Below are 27,522 nucleotides of genomic sequence, written 5' to 3'. Positions count from 1 at the left end.
GAATACACCCTTAGCAAGAAGTCACACCACCTTTTCATAATTAGCTTTAAAGATGGGAAACTTGTTTTATCCCAAGATAGATCAGATAATTTTGAGTCGTCAATCATTTAGAAAAGTCTGACCTTGACCTCCTATCTAGGAATATAAACTAAGAGGAAAAGTTCCAAGTATAGGAAAAGCTTTTATGAACAAAGGTATTTATAGCAGTCAGTTTTAAGAGTAGAATTTTAGATACACAATGAAAATTCAATTATAGGGACTAGTTCAATTAATCTCACCTTTATACAGATTAGGTAAGCATTAACATATTCATAGAGAATTTACAATGAAGTGGAAACATCCATAGTTGATTATATTAAGTGAAAAGGCAGGGGAAATATATAATTGCAACTATGTTTACAAAGCTGCATATTGAGCCTGTGCTGGAGAGTCCATTCTGACTCATAGTGACCCTGGGGTTCCAAAGCTGTAAATACAAGAAGGACAGTGCCTTAGCTGGCTACTGCAGAGCTGCTGGGGTGGATTTGAACTGGTGACCTTATGAGTAGCAGGCCATTGCTTAACCTACTGCATCACAATAAAAAGCAGAAGAAAGTAGAGCTAACTCCCAACAAAAGCTGGAATCCCTGATGGGTACAAATGCTCAAGGTCTTCCTGTACTAACTGAAAGACTGGGATAGTAAGTCTCCTCAGAGGCTCCTCAGAAGAATGGCCTGGCAATCAAGAGGCCTGATGATCTCCTTCTATAAGACCACTCGCTGAAAGCCCTTTGATCCATGGGACTTCTAGGAGTCAAAGTTGCCTTGATGGGAACTGGCAACTGGTGGCTAATAATGTTTGGTGGCATGACAGTAATTTCCCCCCTCTGTTTATATTGATTTTTTCCCCTTTGGACAACTTGCGCCCAAAGTCTCTTTCCGCTAGCTTTACCCCTGGTACAAAATCAGCCAGTGTAGACCCACAACCAGAGCACAAAGAGGAGGCCAACTAACCCAGTCTCGATGCTCGGGGTTCCCTTCCAATCCTTCTCTCTCCGACCCGCTACCTCCTTATAGGACACGGTGTGCACCTCCACACTCTGCTACCTTCTCTGCTTCTTCTAGTCTGCAGGCATCAACAGAGCTGAAAATGACATTAACACTCTTCTTCCGTTCAATATAAACAACACCAGGCAATACAATGAAAATGCAGCACTGGTAAAACAAGCAAGAAAGGCAGCATAACTACAATTTACATACAGCATTGTATGCCAAGGGAGAGTTTTTGTGAACGGGAGGTCTGGAGGGTGAAGTATAAGAGGATGTTTGAGGGGAGACAGAGGAGATTCCCATAGACTTTGGCCCGAGGAGAGAGAGGAGAGAGAGCGAGAGAGAGAGAGTATGTGTGTAGCCGGGGGTGGGGAGAGAAGTGGAGGGGGGAGAGTGGGAAGAGAGATTGATTAGTAGTAATGGGAGAGATTACAAGAGTCTGAAAGCAAAAAAGAGATAAGCAAAGGTGCTTCAAAAAGTTAGTGCCAAAAATGTATCGTCTTTGAATTCTGTATTTCTATGAACTCTCTGAAGTTCTCATACACAGAGAGGCTATTTAATAAGGGGAACTTTAAGAGCATCTCTACCCTTTTGTGATTTCTCCAAAAGATTGAATCAAATTGTGAGACTTGCTGTATACACACACACACACACATATATATATATATATTTGAGAAACATATATATATCCCAGTTTTCTGTTTCTTTACTTGCAATCCCTGACTGAGACTGGATCGTGGGGATTGGGGTGGGGCATCGTCTTTTCTGGGTTTTACATGAGTCTTCACCAATTAGTAGCTGTTTGCAATTACTTGAATTGGTCAGCTTTCTCATCCGTAAAATATTCAAAATAATAGCATGCATATCACAGGATTGTTGTGAATATGACACGAGTTACTACATGGAAATCACTCTCAGAAAATCAGTGAGATAAAGTGAACTGTGGAAATCCACTCACCTGAGACCACACCTTCCAGGGCTCCCAGCTGTGACGGGAATAAGTGACTTCCAGAGTCTGAGGAATTAAGGAATGGAAGTGTCCCTGGATAACCTGTGATTTCCAGGTTTCACCTCTCTTATCTGAAACTCAAAGAAGAATCCTGAAAGAGCCCGCAGTCCAGCCTGCTTATTGGTCCGTGTCTTTTGAGGGGTGTTTGGCTCTCTGCACTTTACTAAGGCTCCTAACAGCAGGAATGAGATGGCCGGAAGGCAGGCAAAGGATCGCGTCCTTATTTTCTTGGTGAAGACCCGAGTAATACAAGTCATCATTATCGGCAAGAGGACAGGAATCCCTTTATAGTTGGGGCTTCAAATGGTTTTTCCAGGTGTGTGCATTTGGGTTGATGCTGTAAAGGCAGCCCTGGGCTCGCTCCGTTGGAATCCACTCAATGGCAGTGGGTTGGCTTTGGGGTTTGTAATCAGAGTAAAGACCTCCTAACAGAACCAGGCAAGCTCTTAATAAGGTATTGTGTACATGGAAATGCCCAATACCATAAAAAGTATGAGGTCCCAAGAAAAGCTGGCAGGTCTTAGGAAACTTAAGAATTCCACTGCTGCCAGGAAGGATTGTATATTTGCGGGATGGTCTCCCAGCAGCATAGGCCAGGGGAGAAGAAAGAGCTGCCTGGGGAGGGGGCTCTGCCTCAAGCCCAGGGAGCAGGCATCCCGCAGGTGGGAAGCTGGCAGTGCCCACCATCTCAGGGGAAGAGGGGTAGGAGTGGGGGGTGGGGGACAGTGTGGGAATCCTGGATGGGTTGGGAGGGTCAGGGCAAGATTAACACTTTATTTGGCTTGTGAATGGCTCAGACTCCTCCATCCGCCCCTTTTGGGACTTTGGAGCTGGACTCATTCACATGCAAATCCCTCTGTAACTGTGAGGCTGGACCCCAAACCCTGCAGGGTAGGAAAATCGCTCAAGGACTGAAGAACACAAAGGGTCCTTGTATTCTTCCAGCCTCATTCAAGGTGTGTGAGCCTCACGTAGGGGGGGTGGGGGGTGGGGGCTATGAGGGGGGTGGTCGGTTGTGTTTAGACAAGCTCTGTGTGGTGCCAAGGGTTGGCAAGCCTGGCTGTTAATCAAAAGGTTCTTAGTTCAAATCCACCCAAGGGGGCTTTGAAAAAAACAAACACAACAAAACAGCGCCTGGCACTCTTCTTCCAAAAATTCAGTCTTGAAAACCCTACGGAGCACAGTTCTACTCTGACCCTCAGGGGATTGGCGCCAGCTCGACAGCACCTCGTTGGTTTTGGAGCTTCTGGGAGAAGTCATGGGGAGGATTTCCCAGAAGGTGTAAGCTGGCATGTCTGTGACTGTCTAGGATCTGCCCACCCCTGGCTTCACTTACACCCTTAAATCTTGACTTGGGAATCCTTCCAGAGCACTTACTAGCAAGGGCTATGAAACAGGCAACCGGAGTTCTAGTTACCTCTCTACCCCTCGTTCATTTGCTGTGTGTCGCTTTAACCTCTCCACCAAGTGGTGGGCTGGAGTCAAATCCAACTAAGACCCAGGGCTACTGAGTTGATTCTGACCCCTAGCAGCCCTATGGGACAGAGTCGAACTGCTCTGTAAGGCTTCCCAAGACTGGCTCTTTCTAAGAACAGAATGCCTCATCTTTCTCCTGGGGAGCAGCTGGTGGGTCCCAGCTACTGACCTTGGAGGTGGCACCCCAATGGTTAAGCTGCTGTGCCATCGGGGTTCCAGCAAGAACAAATTTTCAAATTTGGGGGGCATTCTGCAACCCTGTTGTTAAACACAGCTTAGCTATCATTAAAAATTAAGTTTCATAAATTCATAATTAGATCAATTCTATTTTTTTGAAATCATACAAAATCCATCCCTTTCTCATTATTTTTATGTTTTATTATGATTTGTGCTTTTGAGTTTGGGACTGCCTATTAGAGCTGAATGGTGAATGGTGCTTTTCCCAGCTCTGTGCTCAGTGACATCAGTAGGGTGACTTGATACATCATGATGCAAAGTAATGAGAACTTTCTAACTATAACCAAACATTTTGCGGGAATGAATTGCTGGGCTTGGGGTCAGGACTATGGTGTCTGGGACACCAAGGTCAATTGGCAAGGTAATTCACAAAGACAACATCCTACTTGGTGAGCAACAACTGGGTATAAAGGCAGCTTGTACATTTTGTGCTGGTTTATCAGCATTCCGGAAGGACCCTATTTCCCAGCACCCCCTGCTGCTCTGGCTCTATCCTCCTTGCTTCCCACCCGTGTGTTGGTACCTGTCTGTCTTCATCTCCCATTTGTATCACCGGTCCTCTGCTCAGTGATCCTGCCCTTCCCGCTGTTCTTTAAACACACCCAGCACGCCTCCACCCGAGGGCCTTCGCATGTTCTGTTCCCTCTGGTCAGAGTGCTTTTCCCACAGAAAATGACACGGTGAACTTTGTCTTCTTGAAATCTTTGTTTAAATGTAATCTTCCAAGTAAGGCCTGATCACCTTTAAAATCATAATCACTACCCCAACTAAGAGTCCCTGGGTAGGGCAAATGGTTAGCATGCTTAACTAACTACTGCTAACTGAAAGGGAGGTGTTGGAGCCCGTCCAAAGGTGATGTACTTAAAAAAAATATATCAGCCACGGAAAACTCTATGGAGCACAGTTCTACCCTGACACAAATGAGCATAACTCCACTAGATGGACAATGGGCTTTTGGGGTCCCCTTTATCCTGCTATAAGAAGCCCTGACATAGTGGGCTAATTTTATGCTGCTACCACTGGGGCAGCAGGTGGAACTCATCAGCATCACTCCCACGACAAAAGATGAGGCTGTCTGTCCTTGTCAAGAGTCACAGTCTCAGAAACTCGATGGAACAGTTTCACTCCATCCTAAGGGTGCCTGGGAGTTGGAATGAACTTGATGGTGGTGGGTTGGTTGGCTGGTTACCTTGCTGTGTTTAATTTCTTTGCCAGTCATTTTACTATTCACTGTGTTATTTATTTAGAAGCTCTGGTGGCTTAGTGGGTTATGCCTTGGACTACTAGCTGCAAAGTCAACAGTTTGGAACCACTGAGAGAAAGAGACTTTCTACTCCTGTGAAGATTTACAGTTTCAGAAACCCACAGGGGCAATTCTACCCTGTCCTATGGGGTTGCCATGAGTCAGAATTGACTTCACAACAGTTGGGTTTATTTTATTTTTAAAATATTATTTATTTATGGATCATGTTCGGTGTTTGGTGTCTGTTTCCCCCAGGGCAATGGAAGCATGATGGGTACAGAGAGGTTTGTTTATTTTAATTACCTCTGTATTCTGAACTCTTGTAAATTGCAGGCACTCGATGAGTATTTACTGATTCAGTGAATAAATTAATACCTTTCCCCCACTGCTTTCTCTCTCTATGAGCATACCAAAGCAAGAAGTTGGCACCTTCCCTTGACATCAAGTTGTGCTTTTACCATTTACAGGAAAAGCTCGCCCAAGAACAGGCTGGAAAAAGCATGCATGTAAACACACACCCTTCTTGCAGTCCCACTCCACAGCCCTCCTACCTCACACTCTCTTGTTCTCTCTTCTCTTCCCCAGTGAAGCGGAGCTTCTTTCTCTTTCCCTTTGCATTTCCTGCATAAAACGAGTTTCACACTTTCCCAAAGCTCATTTTCACCTCCTGATTCTCCTGAATCAGCTAGAAGAGGCGTTTGGGACCTTCTCTGGCGTGGAAGAATCCTGCTGGGAACTACAAGCAGAATTTATGAAAGCATTCATCCATTTCTCATTTCCTTGTGGGCCCACGCCCTTCTTCCTCCTCCTGGTTCCTGGAGCAAGCCCCGTCTGTCAGTTCCCAGAGAATGAGCAGAGCTGCTTTGGAAGCTGGGATCCGAAGTAGCCTGAAGGTCGAGGGCCTGCTCTAAGTAAACACAGAGGCTGCACAGAAACGACATGCTTGAGGAGTCAAGCCTGGAGGAGAAGGAGGGCTTGGGAAAGATTTATTTCTTACCTACCCTGCAGGCTGCAGAGCGGACCGGACCCCCTTGTGGTCCGCGGCCAGGAGCACAGGGAGTAGAAGGTGGATGAGTGGTGATGCGTCCAAGGTCTCAGAAGGACCTGGAGGCTGGTTTCTATTCCTTTCCTTTCCCTCCTGGACCGTTCTTGTCCTGAACTCACCAGGCCAACCGTGTAGAGGGAATGCCCTGAAGGCATCACCATCAGATAAAGGGGCACTTTCCATCCTTGGAGGCTCAGGCTCCATTTCCTTTTTAAAAAAATCATTTTATTGAGGGCTGTCCAACTCTTATCACAATCCATCTGAGTTAGTTGATTGTGCCAGCCTGGCCGATAATCACATGTGGGGCTAATTGAAAGGCGGAGGGATAAATGGGTGGTGAAGCCTCGCCTTTCTAGTTCTCGGGTCTCTTGTTTTGTGATGGTTGTATCGGGTGCAGCTGCCTTAGCAGTTCCCTGCTTCAGCTTGCAAGACTGACTTCCTACAAGACATCCCCAAGGAGATACTACATGGACCTATCCCGATGCAGCCCTGGGTGCTGGAGCAGCCGTGTGGAGACCCCTGCTAGTGCTGAGATGCTTGTTCGTTCACCGACTCAGCTTTCTTCCTGCAGTCGGCATCGTTGCCTCTGTTTTGTGAGGTGGAAGACTTTGTGGACTGGTGTTGGGTTAATGGGTTAATGTTGGACTTGTGGACTTGGGCAGCAATGGGTTGGGATGTTTTCGTGATGCACATTTTCTTTACATAAAACTCTCTCTTATACACGAGTGGCTGTGGATTTGTTTCTCCAAAGTACCCAGACTAATACACCATCCATCCATCCATCCATTGTGTCAAGCACATTCGTACATTCGTTGCCCTCATCATTCTCAAAACATTTGCTTTCTACTTCAGTCCTTGGCATCAGCTCCTCCATTTCCTATTGTTTTTGCAAAATATTTACCCTCACAAAGAGGAGACAAAAGGGAAAGTTCTTACCAAAATCTCAACCACACCGGGAACTTCAAAGACCTTCCAGGACCTTCCCTTTCTCCAAAGTGTACTAAGTTACTTCAAAAGGCAAAGTGTTGACTTAAGAATGATGTGTGGACAGGAAGCATATCAAGAAGGGCTCCTTGGTGCGATAGAACCACAACTGAGTGGTCGGAAGACCTGGATTTAAGGGCTGGCTTTTTTGTAGTGAATCATATAAGTTCCTTTAAGCTCTTTAAAGTTCAGTTTTCTCTTCCGTAAATGAAGCATAATAGCTTCATAGTCCATGAGAACTAAATGAGGTAAAACTTAGAAACTGTTATAGAATTTGTGTTACTAAAAGGTAAACACACTGGGGCAGTAACTCAATGGCAATGAGTGGGGGGGTGAGTGGTCTGCATTTGAACTATCCTCTCAAAGTACTTTTTCATAAAAAACAAAACAAAACAGATTAACATGAACAAAGTCCTATCGTGAGCTAAGGGTAGGGTCGGGTTACCTGTCACCAGCTATTGTGGAGCTCATTCTGACTCCTGGTGACCTCACGGGTGTCAGAGTAGCACTGTGTTTCACAGGGATTTCAATGGCTGATTTTTATGGAAGTAGACAGGTGTTTCTGAGGTGCTATTTGGAGAACATGAATCTCTAACCTTTTGGTTAGCAGTTGAGTACATTAGCCATTTGAACCATCATTCAGAGTAGCTTAGAAAAAATGGCATTTTTTTGAGTCGAGTGATACCAGGAAAGCACTTCATTACGTCTCCCAAACTCTGGTGGCAGAGTGGCATAAGTGTTGACCAGCTAACCCAAAGGTCAGCAGTTCAAACTCCCCAGGTACTCTGTGAGTGCAAGATGACCCTGTCTGCTCTCATAGAGATTTACAGCCCCAGGAACTCTAGGGAGCAGTTGGAACCCATTTGATAGTGATGGGTGGGGTTTACCATCCATATCATCACCACTATAATTGTAGTATTTGTCAAGCTATTACATGAGTGTTGGGCCTTGTACTTACGCATTAATATTTGACACAGGCATTATTATTATTATCCTTGGCTCACAACAGAAGAAGAGGACCATTAGCAAGATTGAACAACTCTTCCAGTAAGAGGTGGGTGCAGAACCTGATTTCAAGTCTCACTCGCCTGTTCCTAACCACTTAGCCCCATGACCGCAGTATTAATTCCACTTACGTCTATCATTTTGTTTAAACTCTTCCACAATGGAAAGGAAGGTATTGAGTCATTATGAAATTTATGTCACTGCTAACACAGTCAATACTCAGGGAGGATGAGAAGGTTGGCCATGGTCTTTCATTAAGATGGTGACAGACACAGGTTTTAATGATCATATTTGGGGCTCTTTTCACCATTGTCTTCTCCTCTTGTCTCCAAATCAAGCCCTGTCTCAAAATCTAGACCAGAATTTCCAACTGTACTACAAATTCAATGCACTTTAAGAAATTCTGTATCTTTTAAAATCGACTCCTCCTCATGTTCCTGATTTGCATTTCTGGGAAAGTAGCCACCACCATTGCATCATAACCTGGGATTAAAGCCTATAATTCCATCTCCCATAGTCAACCAGTTTCTGAGAGTCCACCTCCATAGATCTCCATCTGGGCCTCAATAACTCTTGAGGCCTGCAATCTTCCTTGCAAAGTACTAAGTTCAACATAACTGTATTCAATATAGCAATATTTACCTAAATGGCTTCATTTTGATAGTTTCTATTTATTTTGACTTAACCTGTGATTAACTGCCACTATATATGGCTCCAGGTTAAGCTTCTTTAAGCATTTTGATGACTACGTTATCCATTGTCCCAACTCCCATGTCATCATTTCTAGTTGGAGGTCATAGACTCAAATACCAAGTGATGTTAGGCAGAAAAAACCAAAAAGAAAGAAAGAAAGTGAAACAAGCTGTCTGGTGTTCTATAGACAGAAAGACTCTTAGCACATTAAATACAAAGGAATACTATTCACTTTAAAAATTTTATCTTTAAATAAATACCTTGAGCTAATGAGTCGCTGGATCTACAGACATAGGACCATAGTCTCAGGTGGAACCATGATCAATTGGCTTAACATAGTTCACAAAGACAATGTTCTACATCTTCATTTGGTGAATAGCAACTGGGCTCTTAACATCTCTTGAGTCTTAAAATCTTGGGGGTCTTAAAATCTCAGGTGCAATTACCGGTCTTTCCTCATCCAGAGGAAAGAAGAGTGACAAAAGACAGACGCAAACAGTTAGTCCAATAGGCTAACGGGACTACACAAACATTAGTCTCCCCAACCCTGAGACCAGAAGAACTAGATGGTGTCTGGTTATCACTACCAACTAGACAGTGCCCGGTTAAAAGATTAGAAGGTCTTGGGTAGAAGAAAAATGTGGAACAAAACTCAAAATCATAAAAGAGACCAGTCTAACTTGTTGGACAGAGACTAGTGTAATCCCCAAAACTATAGTCCTTATTTGTTCTTCAGGTCTAAGACTGAACCCACCTTATGTTAGAATAATCAACTATTTAAGATCAAAATGGCGGCATTAACCCAAGGACAAAGCTCAGAGGGTTATAAAAGAAGGAGAAATGTAAATAGGAACTACAGGGAGAAAATGAAATAAGTGATGGTCCATTTAGGGAATTGCAATGGATGAATTAGAAAAAGAGTTAAGAATTATTGAATGTAAAACTTAGGATCTGCTTTGTAAAACTTCACTTAATTCACAATACAAAGTTAAAAAAATTAAAAGATGCTTTCAGTAATTTTTCTGCAATATATATACTTCTCAGATATTTTCATCTGTGATAGTCAAGGTTTTTTTGTGCCAACATGGTACCTGTAAGAAGATATGGGTGTTTAGCCTGTCAATCAGGTTCCAACCTGATGACCTCCTTTAGAGGTGCAACCAAGATAAATGGCTCTCTGGAGGCCAGTACCTCTCTCTCCCTTCACTTTTCTGGTGGCAAGCCAATCTGAGACCTGCCAGAGCCCTGGAGATGCATCCACCACCATCAGATCCACAAGACCTGTGACATTCCTCTGTTCCGCACCATTGCTTGTGATTGCATGAATCTGAAGAAGGACTTATGGACTAGTATCAGACTTATGCCCTTGAGTCGGACTGGGCTGGGATGTTTTCTTGATAAAGCTTCTTAATATAACTTTACTTCTTACACATATATGATTTGTTTCTCTAGTCAACCCAGCCTAACACATTATGGTGCCTGAGGATGGGATACTAGAGAAATTAATTATGAAGATGGCAGTTGAAGTTTGTCTGAATTCTGCCTTCTCACAGTTTTTCTTCTTTGGCTAGCCAGAGATCAGCTATACCCATGCAGTGTCCTGGGTTGTTTTCTGGAAAGAACATGGGAAGAGAAGGTTTTGATACCTACAAGTTGTCTCTTGTTATTTTGGTCTGAAATGGTGAAATGAATGTGATAAATGTAAATTTTGAGCTCAGGGGACAAAACCTTCCTTTGAACTTCTCTGAGGCCAAGCCGCTTAGTCAGAATGGCTGACAGGAGGCCTGGCCCAGGCTTGATGCAGCCAGAGGTTGAAGGCCATATTGCATATGAATTGGATAGTTTAGATAAAAAAAGGATTGAATTAGACTGTTTTAAGAATTGTGCTTAGGATCTGACTTTACTAGGATGATATTGATTTCTTCTAACTAGTGTTATTGATATAATGTGTGATAGAAATGATTATTGGGAACTGTGAATAGTTTGTAAGCCCACTGCCTTCAGACAGTCAATTGGTATAGGCCTGCAAAGAATGCTTAGACAGGCCTGCAAAGAATGCCTAGAAAAGATAAGCCCCACCCAGTAGTGCCTTGGGGTCTCTGGATATTTGCATTTGAAAAGACATGCTGAGAGAGCTGTGGCAGACTGAAGAGGGGGGGAAAGGAACCATATGGCCTTTTTGAATTTTGAAATTGGAGGTTTGTTCCCAAAGCTTGAAAAATCTGGATCCATGAAGGAACTCTCCTCTCTATGACTGAATGTTAAAGAGAGCCCGTGGGAAGTCTGAAATGCTAGCGAGTTGACCACCTGGATCTACTTGTTGAGTGGAAGTGGGCGAAAAGCTGCATAGAGACACGGTTTGAGTCTGGCCACTGACACCCATGGACTTGGTTCACAGGGACAAAAGGAAAAGACAGAGTGGTTGGCTGGTCTGAATTCTGAGGGGTTGAGTGGAACCTGAGCCTGTAGTATGACCTAGCCCAAGGGGGCTAAGGTTGTTAAGAATTTGTAATGGAATGCACGGTTGAAAGTCAAGATGGCCAATAGGCAACCTGGTGAGGCTAAGCAAGACGGTCCACATTGAGTTGACCAGAACCCAACTAGATGAAGATAAGATTTTTGAGCCTGTGGATTGGTACATATTGCTGCTGACTTTATGTAAGGCCTGTCCTGATTTGACTTTGCTTATGGATGCAGACTTATGAAGTTCCAACTGGAATGAAGTTTCTTCACATCAAAGAACATGCTTGTCTCAGAGCACTAGATTGATATAAATGGGTAATATAGAAATTGGATACCCCAAATAGGGGGCGGGGGGGAGGGGTTAAGGTTATGAAGTAGCTGGCTTACAAACTTTCATAGGTGGGGGAATATGTTGATAGAATTATAGGATTAAGGTATAGGTGTTTACATAACTGCAATTGTTAGGCATAGAATATTCTTGTTTTGTTTACTTACAGAATATTATGTTAAACGAGGCTGGCACATGTTGAGTTATATGCACTTTGGTTTTATTCAGTTAGGTACAAATATGATTTTACTTTTGTCATTGCTTTAAAAGTTATATATGACTAGATAGCATTGTATACAAGTGTCAAGATGGCCAGGAGTGGATTGTGAGAGTTAGGCTTTTTGTGCCAACACAGCACTTGTAAGAAGGTATGGGTGGAGTTTACCCTGTTAATCAGGTTCCAACTTGATGACCTCCTTTGGAGGTGCAACCAAGAAAAATGACTCTCTGGAGGGTGGACCCTGTTTCTCTCTCCCTTCACCTTCCTTCTGGTAAGTCACTCTGAGACCTTCCAGAGCCTAGGAGATGTGTTCACTGCCATTGGAACCATAAGACTTTGCACCCATTGGCCTATGATATTCCTGCATTCTACATCACTGCTTGTGACTGAGTGAGTCTGAAGAAGGATTTATGGACTAGTATCAGACTTACGGACTTGAATTGGACTGGGCTGGATGTTTTCCTGATAATAAAGCTTCTTTATATAAATTTCCTTCTTACACATATATGAATGTAACTGAATTCTCTAGTCAACCCAGCCTAACACATCATCTTTCCCTCTTTTGATAGAGCCTCTGGGGGAAGGGAAAGGTGTGTTTCATTTCCTCTGATATAGAAGAAACAAAGTACAAGAGGATGCAAAAAAACCTTAATGAAAAAAATTCCCTTGGGAGTGGGAATGGTGGGGGACATTATCTCCAAGGCCCACCTCCACTTGGTGTCAGCTGATGGTCGCTATGCAGGAATATGCTGGAGTTGCCAGATTTTATTGTTTTCTATGGAAATTGAGAAATTTGAATTTTGGGATGAGTTCAGAAATTTTATGATGTTGACATTAATTTCTTGCTTCCCACACCCAGAATGAGCCAATATTAAACTTTCCTCTGATATCTCCCTGAAACAAGACTACTCAAATCTACTTCAATCTGTCTACTCTTCATTCTGCATCATTTCAGTCCTATTCAGCCTTCATTCCTCTGTGGTAACTCTGCTGTAACTCCTGCTTGGGGAGCTGCACTCCTCTATTCACCTCACTAGACTTATCTCAGACATCATCTCTTTCAGAGCCTTTTCTAATCACCCAGAAATCATCACTCCCAGAATTGAACACTAACTCATATCAGTTGAGTTATTGAATCCAGCCCTGATTTACTGATGATGCACTTGTGTCCTCACACACTAACAAACGTGATGCTCTCCTTTATTGGCCCAGTGTTTGGGGCAGTGTCTAGCTTATGCTAGCTCTTCAGTAGGATTCTTGGCTTCATTCCACAGACAATGGGGCATCTGAGAGGGATATAATCACAGCGTTACTTTAAGAAGATCTCCTTGACGGTATGTAGAGAATGGGCCACAAAGAGAAAGACGGCTGGTGGGCTAGGTGAGAAAGATAAAAGTGGAACAACGTGAACAACAATGAAAAAGACAGAAGAAATATTGGAAGCATCAAGAATATAAGCTTAATAGTAAGTAGTACACACGAGTTACCACATATGAGCTTTCCACAAAAGTCAACCGCATGCATTCAACAAGAAAACTAAAAATCAGAGAGTGAGAGTAAGGAGAGCTGCAGGGACTTTTGCCTCCTCTGCCAGCGCACACACACATACTCACGCTGTGAGCCTGAAAACGGGGCTTTTGCATCTACAGTTCTTTCAGTAGTTCTGATTTCTGACTATTTCCTTTAGTAACTGTGGCTCCATGATTCTTTTTAAAATAACAAGTCAACCACTTCAGCTCGTGCTCAACACTCACTGTCATGGAGTGGATTCCAGCTCACAGTGACCCCATCTAGGATTTCCAAGGCTGTACAACTTTTGGGGAGCAGATAGCCTCAATGTGCTCCTTTGAATTGGCTGGTAGATCTGAACCACTGACCTTGTGTTTAACAGTATAATGCTTACCCGACAGGCTTCTTGATGTTCAACCAAAGGAACTGTACCTACTGAAAAATGGTATTCTTACTATTTTAAAGGTATTTTTAAGGGTATGTTGGACTACAGCCAATATTTGCCAAACATTGCAACTTAAAAATCTAAGCATCTACAAAATCATACCCCATTGTAGTTTATTTTAAAGGACTCTGTACCAAGACTCTTGGGGGGTGGAATTCTGGCCCTAATATGACCTTAGCCAATAAATTGATTTTCCCTGGGCTTTTAGCATGATGATCATGGAGTCAGGCCATGAATTCTAAGGTCTTACATTTATTCATAGAATACCAGCGATAGAGAAATCTGGTCCAACTCCATGTAGTTGGCAAAGGAGAAACCAGAGGGCTTTCTGAAAGGAGTTACTTGTTCAAATGAACTATTAGCAAAGAACAAAAACCAGAATCCAGGCTTCCTGACTCCCAGTCTTATGTATTTATCATCTGTGTCAGGCTGCCCACAGCTTTAATAAGCCATGATCCGTATCCCTCATCTGTGCACTGCAGGAATGCACACATTGCAGCCACATTCCAAAGAAGCAGATGTGCATGCGCCTCGAAAGCCAAAGACTGTGGGAAATCAAACTGGAGAGGAATGTTAATCAAATGTGAGCCTCCAGACGGCAACCTTGGGGTCCTGCTCTTCTTCAAGTGGTTGATATGCAGTTCTGGTACTTCCACCACCACGGCCCTGATGGACGTAGTTGAGAAGAGTGTTTTGTGCACTTCAACTGAGCCAGAACGGGTTCCTATGAGGAGCTGGACTCTATACATTGTTAATGCTCTTGGCTGCTAACAAGAGGGTTGGTGGTTTGAGTCCACTCAGAGGCAAGTCAGGAGAAAGATGCGGTGGTCTACCTCTGAGAAATCAGCTCTATCTGACCCCCTCGGGGTTGTCTTGAGTTGGCATCAACTCACTGGCAGCTGCTTTTTTGTTTGTTTGTTTGTTAGACTTGTCAGGGGAATTCAGTCACAGAGTAAGAAGACTCTTTAAAACAAGGGATGTGATTCTGTAAAACAATATTATTTTTTAAAGTTATTATTTAAACCAATATTATTTAAAGTTGCTTGGAAAAGGATGGTGAAGGCATGGTAGTTTACAAATTCTCTTCAAATGACCTGCTATCAGAGATAGCCCCAGCATACTGCAGACACTGATTGGAGGGCTTGTGACCATGGGACTTTGAGAAAGGACAGTTGCTACATGTCACTGATATTATCCTGAGTAGGATAATGAAGGTTTGGCTGGATCATCAGGAACTTTTTGGATTGAGAGTAGAATTCTGAGATTTTAGAGGAGTTAGGAATCATCGCCTCTCTTCCTGTCATGGAACAAATGGGTAGAAAACACAGAATTTTGGGAGTGCATTTGGCTGACTCATGGCACATGAATACTTTAACCCAGATGGAGAAGGAGGATGTCTCTGTAATTCACAGCCGGAGAGGCTGTAGAAGAGTTGTAGATGGCACACTCAGAACCAGCGAGCGGCTTTCCAACTGTATGTGAAACGTTTCTGGGTTGGGGGTTAGAGGTCTGAGTGACAGACCTGGACATGAATTCTGGGTTTTCATCTTTATCTGTCCAGCGGAACTGACTACAGCAGTAATACTCAAACTATAATTTTTCAAAGGTGCTGCGGTAACTACTTTTAGAAAGACCTCTGTTTTCTCCTCTGCCAACTGCATGGAGTTGAACCAGATGGTCTCTAAAACCCAACATATCTCTGGTATTCTATGAATGAATATAAGACCTTAGAAACCATGGCCCATCTCCACGATCATCGTGCCAAAAGCCCAGAGAAAATCCATCTATTGGCTAAGGTTATATTAGGAACAGAGGGAAGCTCAGCTGGGCATGTATTGGCAAGAGCATGGGCAATGGCTTGTCCATGTGAGCGCCAGATGCCAGCCTTTGAGGGCACAGCTCCCTGCGGAGGGAGGCCTCCATGTGTCCCAGGCTTCTGAAACCTCTGCTGGGAGGTTTTACCAGGATAGCATTTGGTAAGAGAGTCAGTCGAGCAAGCAAGAGATGTACAGCCTCACTGTCCCTTCCTCCACACCCCAGCATGAACCCTTTTCCCAAAGGACTTGGAACCCTGGTATGTGTGTTTGGCTGTAAACCGCAAGGTCAACAATTCAAAGCCACCAGCCACTCTGTGGGAGAAAAATGAGGCTCTCTACTCCCATAAACAATTACAGTCCCAGAAACCCAATAGGGCAGCTCTCCTCGATCTTGCAGGGTTACTGTGATTCATACACAGCTCCAGAGCAGTGAGTTTTGTTATGTTTTGGTTTGCAGAGTGATTCTGCAGGTGGGCTGCTAACTGCAATGTCAGTGGTTTAACAAGCGCTGTCGGCCTCTGTAAGACAATTACGGCATGGGACAGCTTATGGAGCACTCCCCTCTGTCCTGCAGGCTTAGAAAGTGGGATCTGAGGGCTCCATGTCTCTTTGAACTAGAGACAAGCTTCAATTCTGTCTGTCAGGAATACTCTGACCTTTCTCCGCTCTGCTTTAAAAAAAGAACCGCTTCAGACCTGTGGCATTCTTTGGGTAGCTTCTCAATAAAATCACTACATGCTCATCTCTCCATACATTTTTCACATCACTTCTGATCATGATCTTTCATCTCCATCTATGTCTTTTTTTTAAAATTGGTTTGTTAGGGGCTCATATGACTCTTATCACAATCCATGCATACATCAATTGTGTAAAGCACATTTGTACATTCATTGCCCTCATCATTCTCAAAACATTTCCTCTCCACTTAAGCCCCTGGCATCAGGTCCTCATTTTCCCCCCTCCCTCCCTGCTCCCCCCCTCCCTCATGAGCCCTTGATAATTTATAAATGATTATTTTTGTCATATCTTGCCCTGTTTGATGTTTCCCTTCACCCACTTTTCTGTTGTCCGTCCCCCAGGGAAGAGGTCACATATAGATCCTGTAATCGGTTCCCTCTTTCCAACCCACCCTCCCTCTACCCTCCCAGTATCGCCACTCACACCACTGGTCCGCCCTGGATTCCCTGTGTTTCCAGTTCCTATCTGTACCAGTGTATATCCTCTGGTCTAGCCAGACTTGCAAGGTAGAATTCGGATCATGAGAGGTCGTGGGGGTGGGGTGGGGAGGGCATTTAAGAACTAGAGGAAAGCTGTATTTCTCATCGTTGTTACATCGCACCCTGACTGGCTCGTCTCCTCCCCGAGACCCCTCTGCAAGGGGATCTCCAGTGGCCTACTAATGGGCTTTGGGTCCCCACTCCGCATTCCCCCCCATCATTCACTCTGGTAAGATTTTTTGTTCTGATGATGCCTGACACCTGATCCCTTCAACACCTTGAGATCGCACAGGCTGGTGTGTTTCTTCTACCTCCATCTATGTCTTTTGCTGATAAAATCCAAATTCCTTATCATGACATCCAAGGTCTCTCAGAATCTCATGCCAACCCCTCCATCCAAACACACTTCCTACCGTGTGCTGCACTTTACCCTACCTTCTCCAAGCTCTGGATCGTTCACCGTCGGTGAGATACGGTAGTGCTTTCTAATGCTGTGCATTTGGACATCATTCTGGCTATGTGTCTGGATATTATTGCTTACTCTAGGGTCTCTACCCTTTTCTGTTGGTTGAACTCAAGGTGACCTTTGAGCAGAGGGCGTGGGCATCGAAAAGTCTTTACAAATGCAAGGAAAAAGGAGAGGCTGTGTTTGGCTGAGTCACACCCCATCAACTTCAGCTTCTACGGTGTCTTTTCTAGACCTCTCCCTTTGCTCTGCACGAAACATGCCATTGTCAGCCTTCAGTTACCAGACTGCTACCCTGGGAGACAGAGTCTAATTATTCTATGCTGCATAACTGCCAGTCAAGGGCTATGCCCCGCTGGGGGAGTCTCACCTTCACATAATCGTATTCACAAAGATAGGACGATTCCAAGTCGAAGTGCATGAAGTACAGTTTGATCCGAAATCCCTCTGGCACAGTGATATTCCACGTCACTTCGGAATCACTGGGGTAGGAGTCTGGATAGCCCGGCGACTGGATGTGGCCAAACATGTCATTGAGCTCCACGGTGTGGGCTGACGCCTTCAGCAGTGAGAAGCACAGAGCATGATAAAGAAAAAGCCACCTGAAAAATATGAAGGCAAATCTATTTACATCCACAGGTCCCCAACATTGAACGAAACCAGCAGCCGGGAGCCCCAGTCCTTGGACCCTCACTGCCACTGACTGTGTAATCATTGCCCTCTTCTGACCATGCAAACGCAGCCTGCAATCAGGGGAGGGGGTGGCTAAGTGATATTTCAGTTGTTGTTTTTTCCCCCCTAGTTTCCCTCTTTTGAAATCTGATAACCATAGTAAAGCTTTTCTGAAAGTCCCAAATGTGGGACCCTCCTGGATTTCCTTTTACTGTGGCCCATATGAGGTTTTTTTTTTTTTTAAATCAATTTATTGGGGCTCATACAATTCATCACAATACATAGATCAATTGTATAAAACACATCTATACATTTGTTGCCCTCATTATTCCCAAAATTCGCTTGCCTCTTGGGTTCCCGGAATCAGCTCATTTTCCTTTTTTTTCACCTCCCCTTCCCTTCCTCCTCCCCTCTCCCCCATGCACCCTTAATAATTCATAAATTATTATTGTATCATATTACACTGTCCGGGGTCTCCCTTCACCCACCCCCCTGCTGCCCGTCCCCCAGAGAGTAGGTTATACATAGCTCCCTGTGATCCATTCCCCCATTCTTCATCCCCTTTCTCTCCTGGTATCGCCACTGTCACCCCTGGTCCTGAGAGGTTCATCTGTCCTAGATTCCCTGCGTTTCTGATTCCGATCTGTCCCGCTGTGCTTCATCTGGTCTAACCAGGTCTGCAAGGCAATATTGGGGTCCTGGTAGTTGGGGGGCCATATGAGTTTTATGATCAGGTGAGAGTTGCTATCATTTCACCAGTTTGGCTTCCTTAACTCTCGATTCATTCTGTGAAAAAAGTAAGTAGCAAAAGCATGGTGAAATCGGAATCAGAGTCCCTGAGTGATGATTTTCTGCTCCCGCAAAGAGTGACTGCCTCAGAAACCCGCAGGGGCTGCTCTATCCTGTCCCATAGAAACCCCATCGATGGCAGTGAGTGAGAAGACGCTCGGGTGAAAGATTTGAGAATCTCCCGCTGCAAGCCAGCTACTGAGGAGTCTGTGGAGCACAGTTCTACGCTGACACACAGGGGGTCTCCTTCAGTCAGAAGCACCTCGCTGACACCTGGTTGTTAATATGGGGATGAGATGTATTATTTTCAGTGATAACATCTGGGGTGCCTAACCGAGATATATTCAGTTGAATCAAGTATTTCACCACAAAATTGATTAATGCACATAAAAATCTTGAATAAAGAAAGCATGAGCAAAACAAGTTTTTTCCTCTTTCCCTCTTGGAAAGAGTTCTAAGAACAGGGCCAAAGGCTTGTAACTTATTTCCAGAGATCATGGACAGGAAAAAGGGTTGCACAAGGACCAAGGGCAACCCAATAAAAGTGACAGAATATGCCAAATGTGGCTGATGCAAGAAAGAGGTAGAGTAACTGAGGCTGTTCAAAACTCCAGACATCTAACACCCCACTCCTCCCTGGCAAGAGCCAGGGACCATGAGCTTAAAGACCCCACTCTCTTCCCTAACAGGACCTTGTCCTCATTTCATATTGCTAGTAGTAGGATGATCACCTATTATTTGCATATGCCTGAAAATTTATCACATTTCCCCTCTCACGTGACATTCAGTAGTTACCAAGTCCTATTTATTCTATTCATTACAATTTGGAAAATCATATCTTCTTCTCCAGCAAGTCCTCAGTACTCAGTTTAAACTGGCTTGTCTGGTCTATTGCTAAGGCATCCTAACTGGTCTTCCTGCCTATTATCCCTCACTTTATAACACTTAGCAATCTTCCACAAAAGTTGAGTTCCTAAAATACGGATGTGACAATTCCACTCCACCGCTCCTGCAGGGAAGAGCATCTATCTGCTCCCTGCATGATTTTTGAGGACATCTTTGACCTGGCACACTGATCTGGGGTTCAGCTTCATCTCGATACCAGTCGGGCTGGCCTCCCGTCACCCTGGGAGCTGCTATGCCTTTCCATACCTGTCTGAGTGCTCTTCCACCCTCCACTTCAAAAGCTTCCCAGCCTATGAGGCACTCCTCCACTGTCCGATTCCATCGCTCCTTGGCTCAGTCAGAGGGAGTATCGCACTGTACCGCTTTATGCACACCCTTTACAGTTAGGGGTACTTTTCCCACCTACTGGCTTTGAAATCATGAGTAACTAGTGTCTCCAAGCCTCAGTGCCCTCATCTGTAAGATGGAGATTATAATCCCTAATTTGCAGGGTTCGTGTGAGTACCAGAGAGGTATATGTAAGGGACCTAGACTAACCACTTGTTGTGGAGTTGATGCTGACTCACGGCCAGCTCCTGTGTTACCCAGAGGAATTGTGCCTCCGAGGGTTTTCAAGTCCACAGAGGCAGGTCACCAGGCCTTTCTTCTGCAGCAGAGTGGGCTTGCCAACCTTTAGATGAGGAGCTGAGCACAGATCATTTGCACTGCTCAAGGATTCCACGTGTGTATTTGTGTCTGCACGCATGTATTCGTATGTGTGTGCATAAATTATAAAAATGTGATTGTTTATATACCCAGAAAGATAATATGGACAGAGGTTATTAATTTGTATACAAAGTAAATTTTGTTGCTTTGCGCGCCACTGAGTTGGTTTTGATCCGTCGTGACATCAGGTGACAGAGTAGAACTGCTTCATGTTTTTCTTTGTTAAAAAGTCTTTTATTATGAACTGAGTGAAGGCCTCTGGGATTGGGCTGTTTACTTTTCACGTTATATTATGCATTAAATGAAATGATTTTCTCTCTGGCTAATTGAAATTTTAAATTGATAAAAACTCAGGCCGTTCAAAATGACAGAAGTATAAGTGGAAATGCAGTAAAATGTCTTCCCTCCACCATCTTCTAGCTAAGGAGCTCCAATCTCTAAAATGATTAACTTCAAACTTAATCTTACAGATCTATTTCTGACGAATCAGACATCTCTTGTGTGTTTCACCTGTTATGTCTTTCATAAAATTGGTGTTATCCTCTCTTCATTGTGATGCTCCTAGTTTTTCTTGATACAAGGCATTATCTATCTTGTATATCTTTCCACATCAGTACACAAAAAGTGTCTCCTTCTGCTGAATTCCATCATACACAGGTACCCCTGTTCAGTGAACCACATCGTGCATTGATGTTTGATTGAGGCTGTGTCCAATGTTTCCTTTCCTCAGCAAATGGTAATGGGTCACCTGATCCCCATATCATTTTGCCACCACTCATCTGACAGTGTGTCATGCTGTGCTCACATGCATGTTGTGATGATGGTAGAAGCTATGCCACCAGCATTTCCTGTGCCAGCAAGGTCACCCATGAAGCACAGGTTTCAGTTGGGCTTCCAGATTAGAAGAGACTGGGAAGAATAGGTTGTCCACTTCTGAAAGATTAGCCATGGAACACCTTATGTGTGGCAGCAGAACACTGTCAGAGTGCCGAAGATGAGCCCCTTGGCTTGGGAACAACCGGGGAAGAGTCGCTTCCTCAATGTCGGATGGGTCTTCATGATGTGGTTGGAGTAAAGCTTTGGGGACTTTCATTTGCTGATGGAGGATGACTCAAAACCGAGAAGAAATACACATTGCACAGGGTAAACCTGCTGCACAAGACCTTTTCAAAGAGTTAAAAAGCAAGGATGTCATTTGGAGGACCAAGGGCCACCTGACTCATGCTATTTCCAATCGCCTGCCATGCATATGAAAACTGGCCAAGCAATAAGAAGTACCAGAGAAGAACTGATGCATTTGAATCATGGTGTTGGTTTAGAACATTGAAAGTACCTTGGAACTGCCAGAAGAACAAACAAATCTGTCTTGAAAAAAGTACAACTGTATAGTTTATAGTTTTGAAGTGAAATAATAATCTATTCCAACCACTTCGTACTTGTTTTGTGCCAGCCACTGAATAGGTGCTAGAGACATGGCAATGAGCAACATAGACAAGAATTCCAACTTGCTAGGAAGTCCCTCAGTGGGGCAAATGGCTCAGCATTGAACCACTATCCTAAAAGTTGGAGGTTCAAATCTACCCCAGGGTTCTTCATATGAAAGGCCTCGTGTTCTGCGACCCACACTTTCAGCCTTGAAAACCCAGTGGTGTGCAGTTCCGTTCTACACAGGCGGGGGCACCATGAGTCGGCTCCGCAGCAACATGGTTACACAACCGGAGAGGCACACATTCTAAAAGGAAAATGCTTCCCACTCCCTTGGGGGTTCATTTTTTGTTTTAAGATTTTATTTTATCCTTGCGGCTGTTGAGAAAACACACATCAGAACATACACCAATTCAACAGTTTCCACATGTTCAGGTCAATGGCAGTGATTACATCCTTCCTGTCACGCCGCCATGCTTGCCCTCGGAGTTTGAGTTGTTCCTCCCTGACTATCATAAACTGACTGCCGCCTGAACTTGCCACCGAATCCACCCATCTGCTCTCTCTTGTCAGTTTGACCCACCTTGAATAGACAGCTGAAAAATCACACAAGCCTCCCGGCAGACATTTTTCAAACTACTGTTTGGCTTTAAGAAGACTTCCAGGGGCATATTTTGGTGTAAGGTTTGACGATTATCTGAAGGCAATTGTTTCTAGGGTTCATCAGCCTCCAAAGCTCCAGAAAATCTGGGTTCCATGAGAATTTTTAACTCGGTTGTGCATTTTCTCCCACCAGGTTTTCTTGGCCGAATCTTTATGGAAGCAGATTTTCTAGTCTTGCTGCCACGGCGTCGCTGGGGTAGATTTGAACCATCAACCCTCTGTTTGGCAGATAAATGCTTTACCATGATGAGTATTTTTTTATTTTACTTTTGAGTTTGTAAAAGGTTCAAATTTATCTAGAAGAGAACAATGTATTATTTTTTTCAATAAAAGAAGATAGTATTTAAATTTTTTCTAAGCCCTATCTAGCAGCAACCACTTTGATGCCATTAAGAAGGCATTTTATACCCATAGTCAGTGTCAATATGTCTTTGTAACGTTAATCTGTGCAGGGAGAGCCTCAGAGGGAGTGAGAAGGAAAGTATCGCACCATTTAAGTTATTTAGCTGTGTTTAGACATTCAACTTGCCAGACCCAGGCAGCCCCACTTCAAATAAGGAAAAGGGACCCGTGTTAACAGGATTGTGAGCTGGGGCTGAATTCTGCTTGGGAGGAGAGAACCCCTGGTCCTGGGTCAGAAGAAGTCGGGTCCAGCGTTTTCCTTTATTTATCTGATCCACCTTGGGAAAATCACACACGGTCTACGGTCTTAGTTTCCTTGCCCGTGAAATGGTGATAACAGTGATGTCGCCCAGGGCTGCTGTCTATCAGTGTCAAGGAAACCCCTTTGTGAACCGTCCAGTCCAAGGCAAACATTAACGATGATTACTCCATCATGCCGCTTCCCGAAAGGCTGGGGTTAGGAATGAGCTTTGCTTTCCAAACTGAACTGCCCTGCACTGGAGGCACTCAGATTATGCAAGGCTGAAAGGTCAGCTCTCTCCATGCCTGTTTTTTGCAGACCCCTGTGGAGACACTAACCTTCTGAGGCTGGGTCTGTTAAGGACTGCTCACTGACAGCATCGTCTTTGGCTCAGAAGTGCCTTTTGTGGCAGAAGACTGGTCAGTGTGGGAAGAAGGCCTGCACAGCTTTCTGTTCTGTTGCGTTTGCATCTCCAAACGGGTGGAAACATTTGAGACAAATAACTCCGCGTGTGTTATGGGCTTGGGCATATGCTTGCTGGCTTCCATCCTTTAAGCAGCAAATCGAAAGATGCAAATAACAGCTTTCATTCTCTGTCACACTCACGCAATGTGTTTGGCTTCTTATCTCCCAGACTCTGGCTGTACAATTTCTGACACCTGCTATCTACAGCTCCACCCCACCCCTAGCTAATCAAAGAAGTTAGCTACATTTTCTGGAAATGTCAAATGTAACATATAAAGATGGGATTTCATGAGCTCGTCTAAGTAGGAGTGGGCTGCTTGGACCCCATGAAAATGCCTCAATATATCTATGGTTGTGGAACAAAGAGCACTCCCTGCCTGCTCTTGTCACTTTCCCTATTCCAACCGAAGCAACGCCACGACTCAACGGTTTTGAGTATTGGAGTTAAGGGACTGCGGACATCTCTAAGACAGCATCCTTTCTTGGCAGACGATGAAATGATATCCCACGCGATGACTTGTTATGCTCAATACCATATGGTAAATTAGTTTCAACAGAAGACAGGAATAACAAAAGCTCACAGAGGAAGCTGGGTTCATGCCTCTATAGTATCCAGGCATCTGGCCAAAGCAATTAATTCTGTGAAAAATAATTCATCAAACCCATGGTTTTCTGTGGAGATTTAAAAACATGCTAATAATGCCCACACCCCTTCCCCCGAGAGAGTCTGCTTTAATTGGTCTGGGGGAAGGCCAGCACACTGGTAGCTGTTAAAGCACCACGAGTGATTTTAATATGGTCAGGATTGCCTGCCACTGGATTGAATGGTGTAGAATGATTACTCAGTTGACAACCGGGTGGAATAGAGTAGGGAAAAAGCCCTGCGCTTGCAGCCCTAAGGCCCAAGTGTGAGCCTGGATCTCTACAAAACCCTCAACGTTGTGTTGGGCAATTTGCATAGCTGCTTCTCTGTAAATCCTTATTTCATCTGTAATATGATCACCAGGTGAAAACGTGTCCATGAAAGTGCTTTACAAAAGCCAAGGTACTCTATCTATAGAAGACAAGTTCCTGTAGAGACTTTTCTAGTAGAGCACTTTATCAATATTGTTTTCTCTCTCAATTGAGTTATTTTCCTATTGAACAATTGAGTTCAGTTCAACCAGTATGTATCGAGGGCCTAATAGGAAATGGAGCCCGGGTAGTGTAGTGGTTAGCCATTGGGCTGCTAACCTTAAGATTAGCCATTTGAAACCACCAGTAGCTCCAAGGGAGAAAAACGAGGCTTTCTGCGCTCATAAACAGTTACAGTCTTAAGAACCCACAGGGGCAGTTCTACTCTCGCATACAGGTGGCTATGGGTCAGCATTGACTAGATGGCAATACATTTGGGGTGTTTTTGTTACTAGAAAACTGATACTCCTCTGAGTGCTGGGCAGACAAATATGCATCAGACATGGATCTTACCTCAAGGGCAGCTCATTCTTGTAGGGAGAGAGAGAGACATTGAAATAAGCAGATTTTACCATGACAATAGGAGGCAGAGACAGCACCCAGGATGCTCCCTCTGGGGCTGGTGGCCCAGGAAAAGGAGGTGATGTTTGAACTAGCTTGAACAATTGGGAGCTCTGGGTACAAACTAAAGTGGGGGACGGGGGATGCTCTCAGTTGAGGCTGAGTGAGCATATGCAAAGACCCATGACTGTTATTCCACCCTGTGGGTTGGTATGGCTGGGCCAAAGGGGTAGGGAGGGATCTGGATGGAGGACAGGAAGGCTGAGGTCAGTCAAATTATCATTCCCTGTGAATGGCTATAAGCCCCATCTACCTTACAGGAAAGGATAATGGCACTGGGTAGCAGGTCTAAAAAGACAATGGATTTAGCAAGAATAGGATGATGGAGATAACTTTAAAGACTTTACTGTCTTTCTGAACTATAGGTCATTTGAGTTCAAAGGGGCTGGAACCCCCCATCTCCTCCAGACCCAGCACAATTGCTAGCGGACTTTGCAGGACAGAAACAAACAGAAACGCTTTCCCAAGTGGACACACAAAATTAATGGGAAAGAGGTGTTTTGGGGACTTCACACAGAGGAAGAGTGGTGGTTTGGGAGTTTGTTTGTTTGTATTGCATTTTAAACAACATGAACATTTAAAAGTCACAAAAATAATGAGAGTGGTTGGACTTTGAGACTCCGAGGAACATTGTAAAGGACTGCCTGGTAGGAAGGATAAAGCAACTCTCAATGTAGGCTCAGGAGGAAGGCAGGCTGGAGAGCTTACAACCCATTAGAATGTCAAGTGCTCCGGTCAGAAAGCCCAAGGCGCATCTTTTGATTTGATTCCCCCCACATCTGTGGTAGCCCTTTAAGAGCCATTTGGTGCCACTTATATCCTGATTCATCCCACCAGCTACCTCTGGTTTCAAGGAGAAATGCAGAAATTTCTAAGGAACTGTAAAATGGGGACAGGTTTTAGTTTTTTTCTAAATTGAGGTTTCAACTGGCAAACTTCGGAAGGTCTAAGAAACCACAGAGCTAAGCTGTGGGAAGCTGGTTTCTTTTCCGGTCAGCAGAAATAAACACACAAACACATCTCTCACTCACAGAGTGTGGGGAGCGATCTACCGCTGCCCTTTGCAGGGAAGCAACGTGGAAGTCAGCTCTGAAGGCAACAGGATGGGGCTCCCCACCCCACCCGCCAGCAGGCAGCGCCCTGTGCTGGCACAGCGAAACCTGAACCTCAGCAGCACGGGGCAGGATTTTCACAGTCGCCGGGTCAAGTTGCATGTCTCCCAAGTCCCAGAAAAGGCACCTCGTGCCAATCTCCCTTCGCAGAGCCCCAGGGGTTGATGAGAAACCCCCTCACCACCACCCACAGGACACAGAGGTGAGTCTGCTCAGGGGGACAAGGTCAGACCCTCTTGGGCTACTTGACACCTGGTCTCTGAAAGAGCACCTCAGCCCTGCTCCACCCTGTCACTCACCTCATTTTCTGCCTGAGTGGGTCCTGGTTGCCTGGCCCCGGTCCTCAGTGTGGCTTGTAGGCGAGCTTGTCCCCGGTGTGCTGTCAGCGATGCCTTATCTTTGTTCTGAGGTCCCTGTGTGTCTCTGGAATTGGCTGGCATTCTCCATTCAGGTCACGCCTTCCCCTGCCTGCAACAGATCCCCTCTCCCCCTCTCTCCCTCTGTCTTTTCCTCTCTCCCCTCTCTCCTCTGACTGGCTCTTCCACACTCAAGAGGAACCTGACAGAACAGAATCTGTCTTCTCCCTTAAATGATTTGCTCCACCAGTTCCTGCCTTTTTCCTGTGGGGCTGGCTCCCAGCCTTGAGAGAAAAGAACTGAGAGGCTCAAACTGGTGTGTGCATCGTGTGTGTGTGTGTGTGTGTGTGTGTGTGTGTGTGTGTGTAGGGGGACAGTGTCTAATTTCTCTTTAGTCTCCTTTGCCAGATGGCTATAATTTTCTGCTCTTCTTCAAGACACAGGAAAGAAACACCAATTAAACAGAAAACAACCCAGAAGGTCATGTTCACATCTACACAGGGAGGACAATGCAGACAACTCAAATCCAAAAGCCTCTCTCTGCGCGTTAGCAAACAACTGCAGGGTTTCCGTGAACAGAGGCGCAGGCTCAGCACGTGAAGACACAGCGTGTCCTGTCCCTCCCTGGCTCTTCTTGCCGCTGCGGAGCTGCTCTTGTAGCCGGTAGACCAGCTCCTCTGCCGTCTCCACTAACTCCAGCCCCAGGAGGTCTTTCACCACAAGAAAGCCTGGTACTCGGAGGGGACTGAACGACCTAAGCCTGTCTACACCTGGGCTCCAAACGAGCTACCCCTCTCGGCCTAAAAACAACCACTGCACTAGTAGGGAGAAGCCCTGTGCGAGGGGGCACAGGACTGCTCCAGCCTCTGCAAATGCAGAGGGTCTTCTTGGGATCTTCACATTACAAATGGCGTGAGTTTCTGGTCTAAACTACCTCGTTACTCACCCTTAGTCCCCTGCCAACATTACCTTCATTGTTGTTCGTAAACCTGTTACCAATTTGCCAAACAACCCAGTTAGGATTCT

At 44.8% G+C, this 27,522-nt stretch overlaps 1 protein-coding gene across 4 annotated transcripts in view; it reads right to left on the bottom strand.

Moving 5' to 3' along the window:
* MASP1 (MBL associated serine protease 1) overlaps positions 1-26,603 on the bottom strand; it is an 84,381-nt gene extending 57,778 nt beyond the window's left edge. For 2 of the 4 annotated variants that reach the window (XM_004713410.3, XM_045296432.1), the window contains exons 1-2: positions 26,440-26,599; positions 17,556-17,787 (exon numbers count right to left, since the gene is read on the bottom strand). In XM_004713410.3, the coding sequence (XP_004713467.1) occupies positions 17,556-17,787; positions 26,440-26,444 (237 nt within the window). In that variant the 5' untranslated portion in view covers positions 26,445-26,599. Of the gene's footprint in view, positions 1-17,555; positions 17,788-26,439 lie in introns of all 4 variants that reach the window. The other 2 variants (XM_004713409.2, XM_045296431.1) reach the window with 2 other exon arrangements.
* Positions 26,604-27,522: the final 919 nt, after the last annotated feature.

Source organism: Echinops telfairi, unplaced genomic scaffold (genome assembly GCF_000313985.2).
Source record: "Echinops telfairi isolate 266 unplaced genomic scaffold, ASM31398v2 ScPeMD7_7407;HRSCAF=8445, whole genome shotgun sequence".
Taxonomy (NCBI): Eukaryota; Metazoa; Chordata; class Mammalia; order Afrosoricida; family Tenrecidae; genus Echinops; species Echinops telfairi.
The sequence above is the reverse complement of the archived record's forward strand: the minus strand, read 5'-3'. Positions and strand labels throughout refer to the sequence as shown.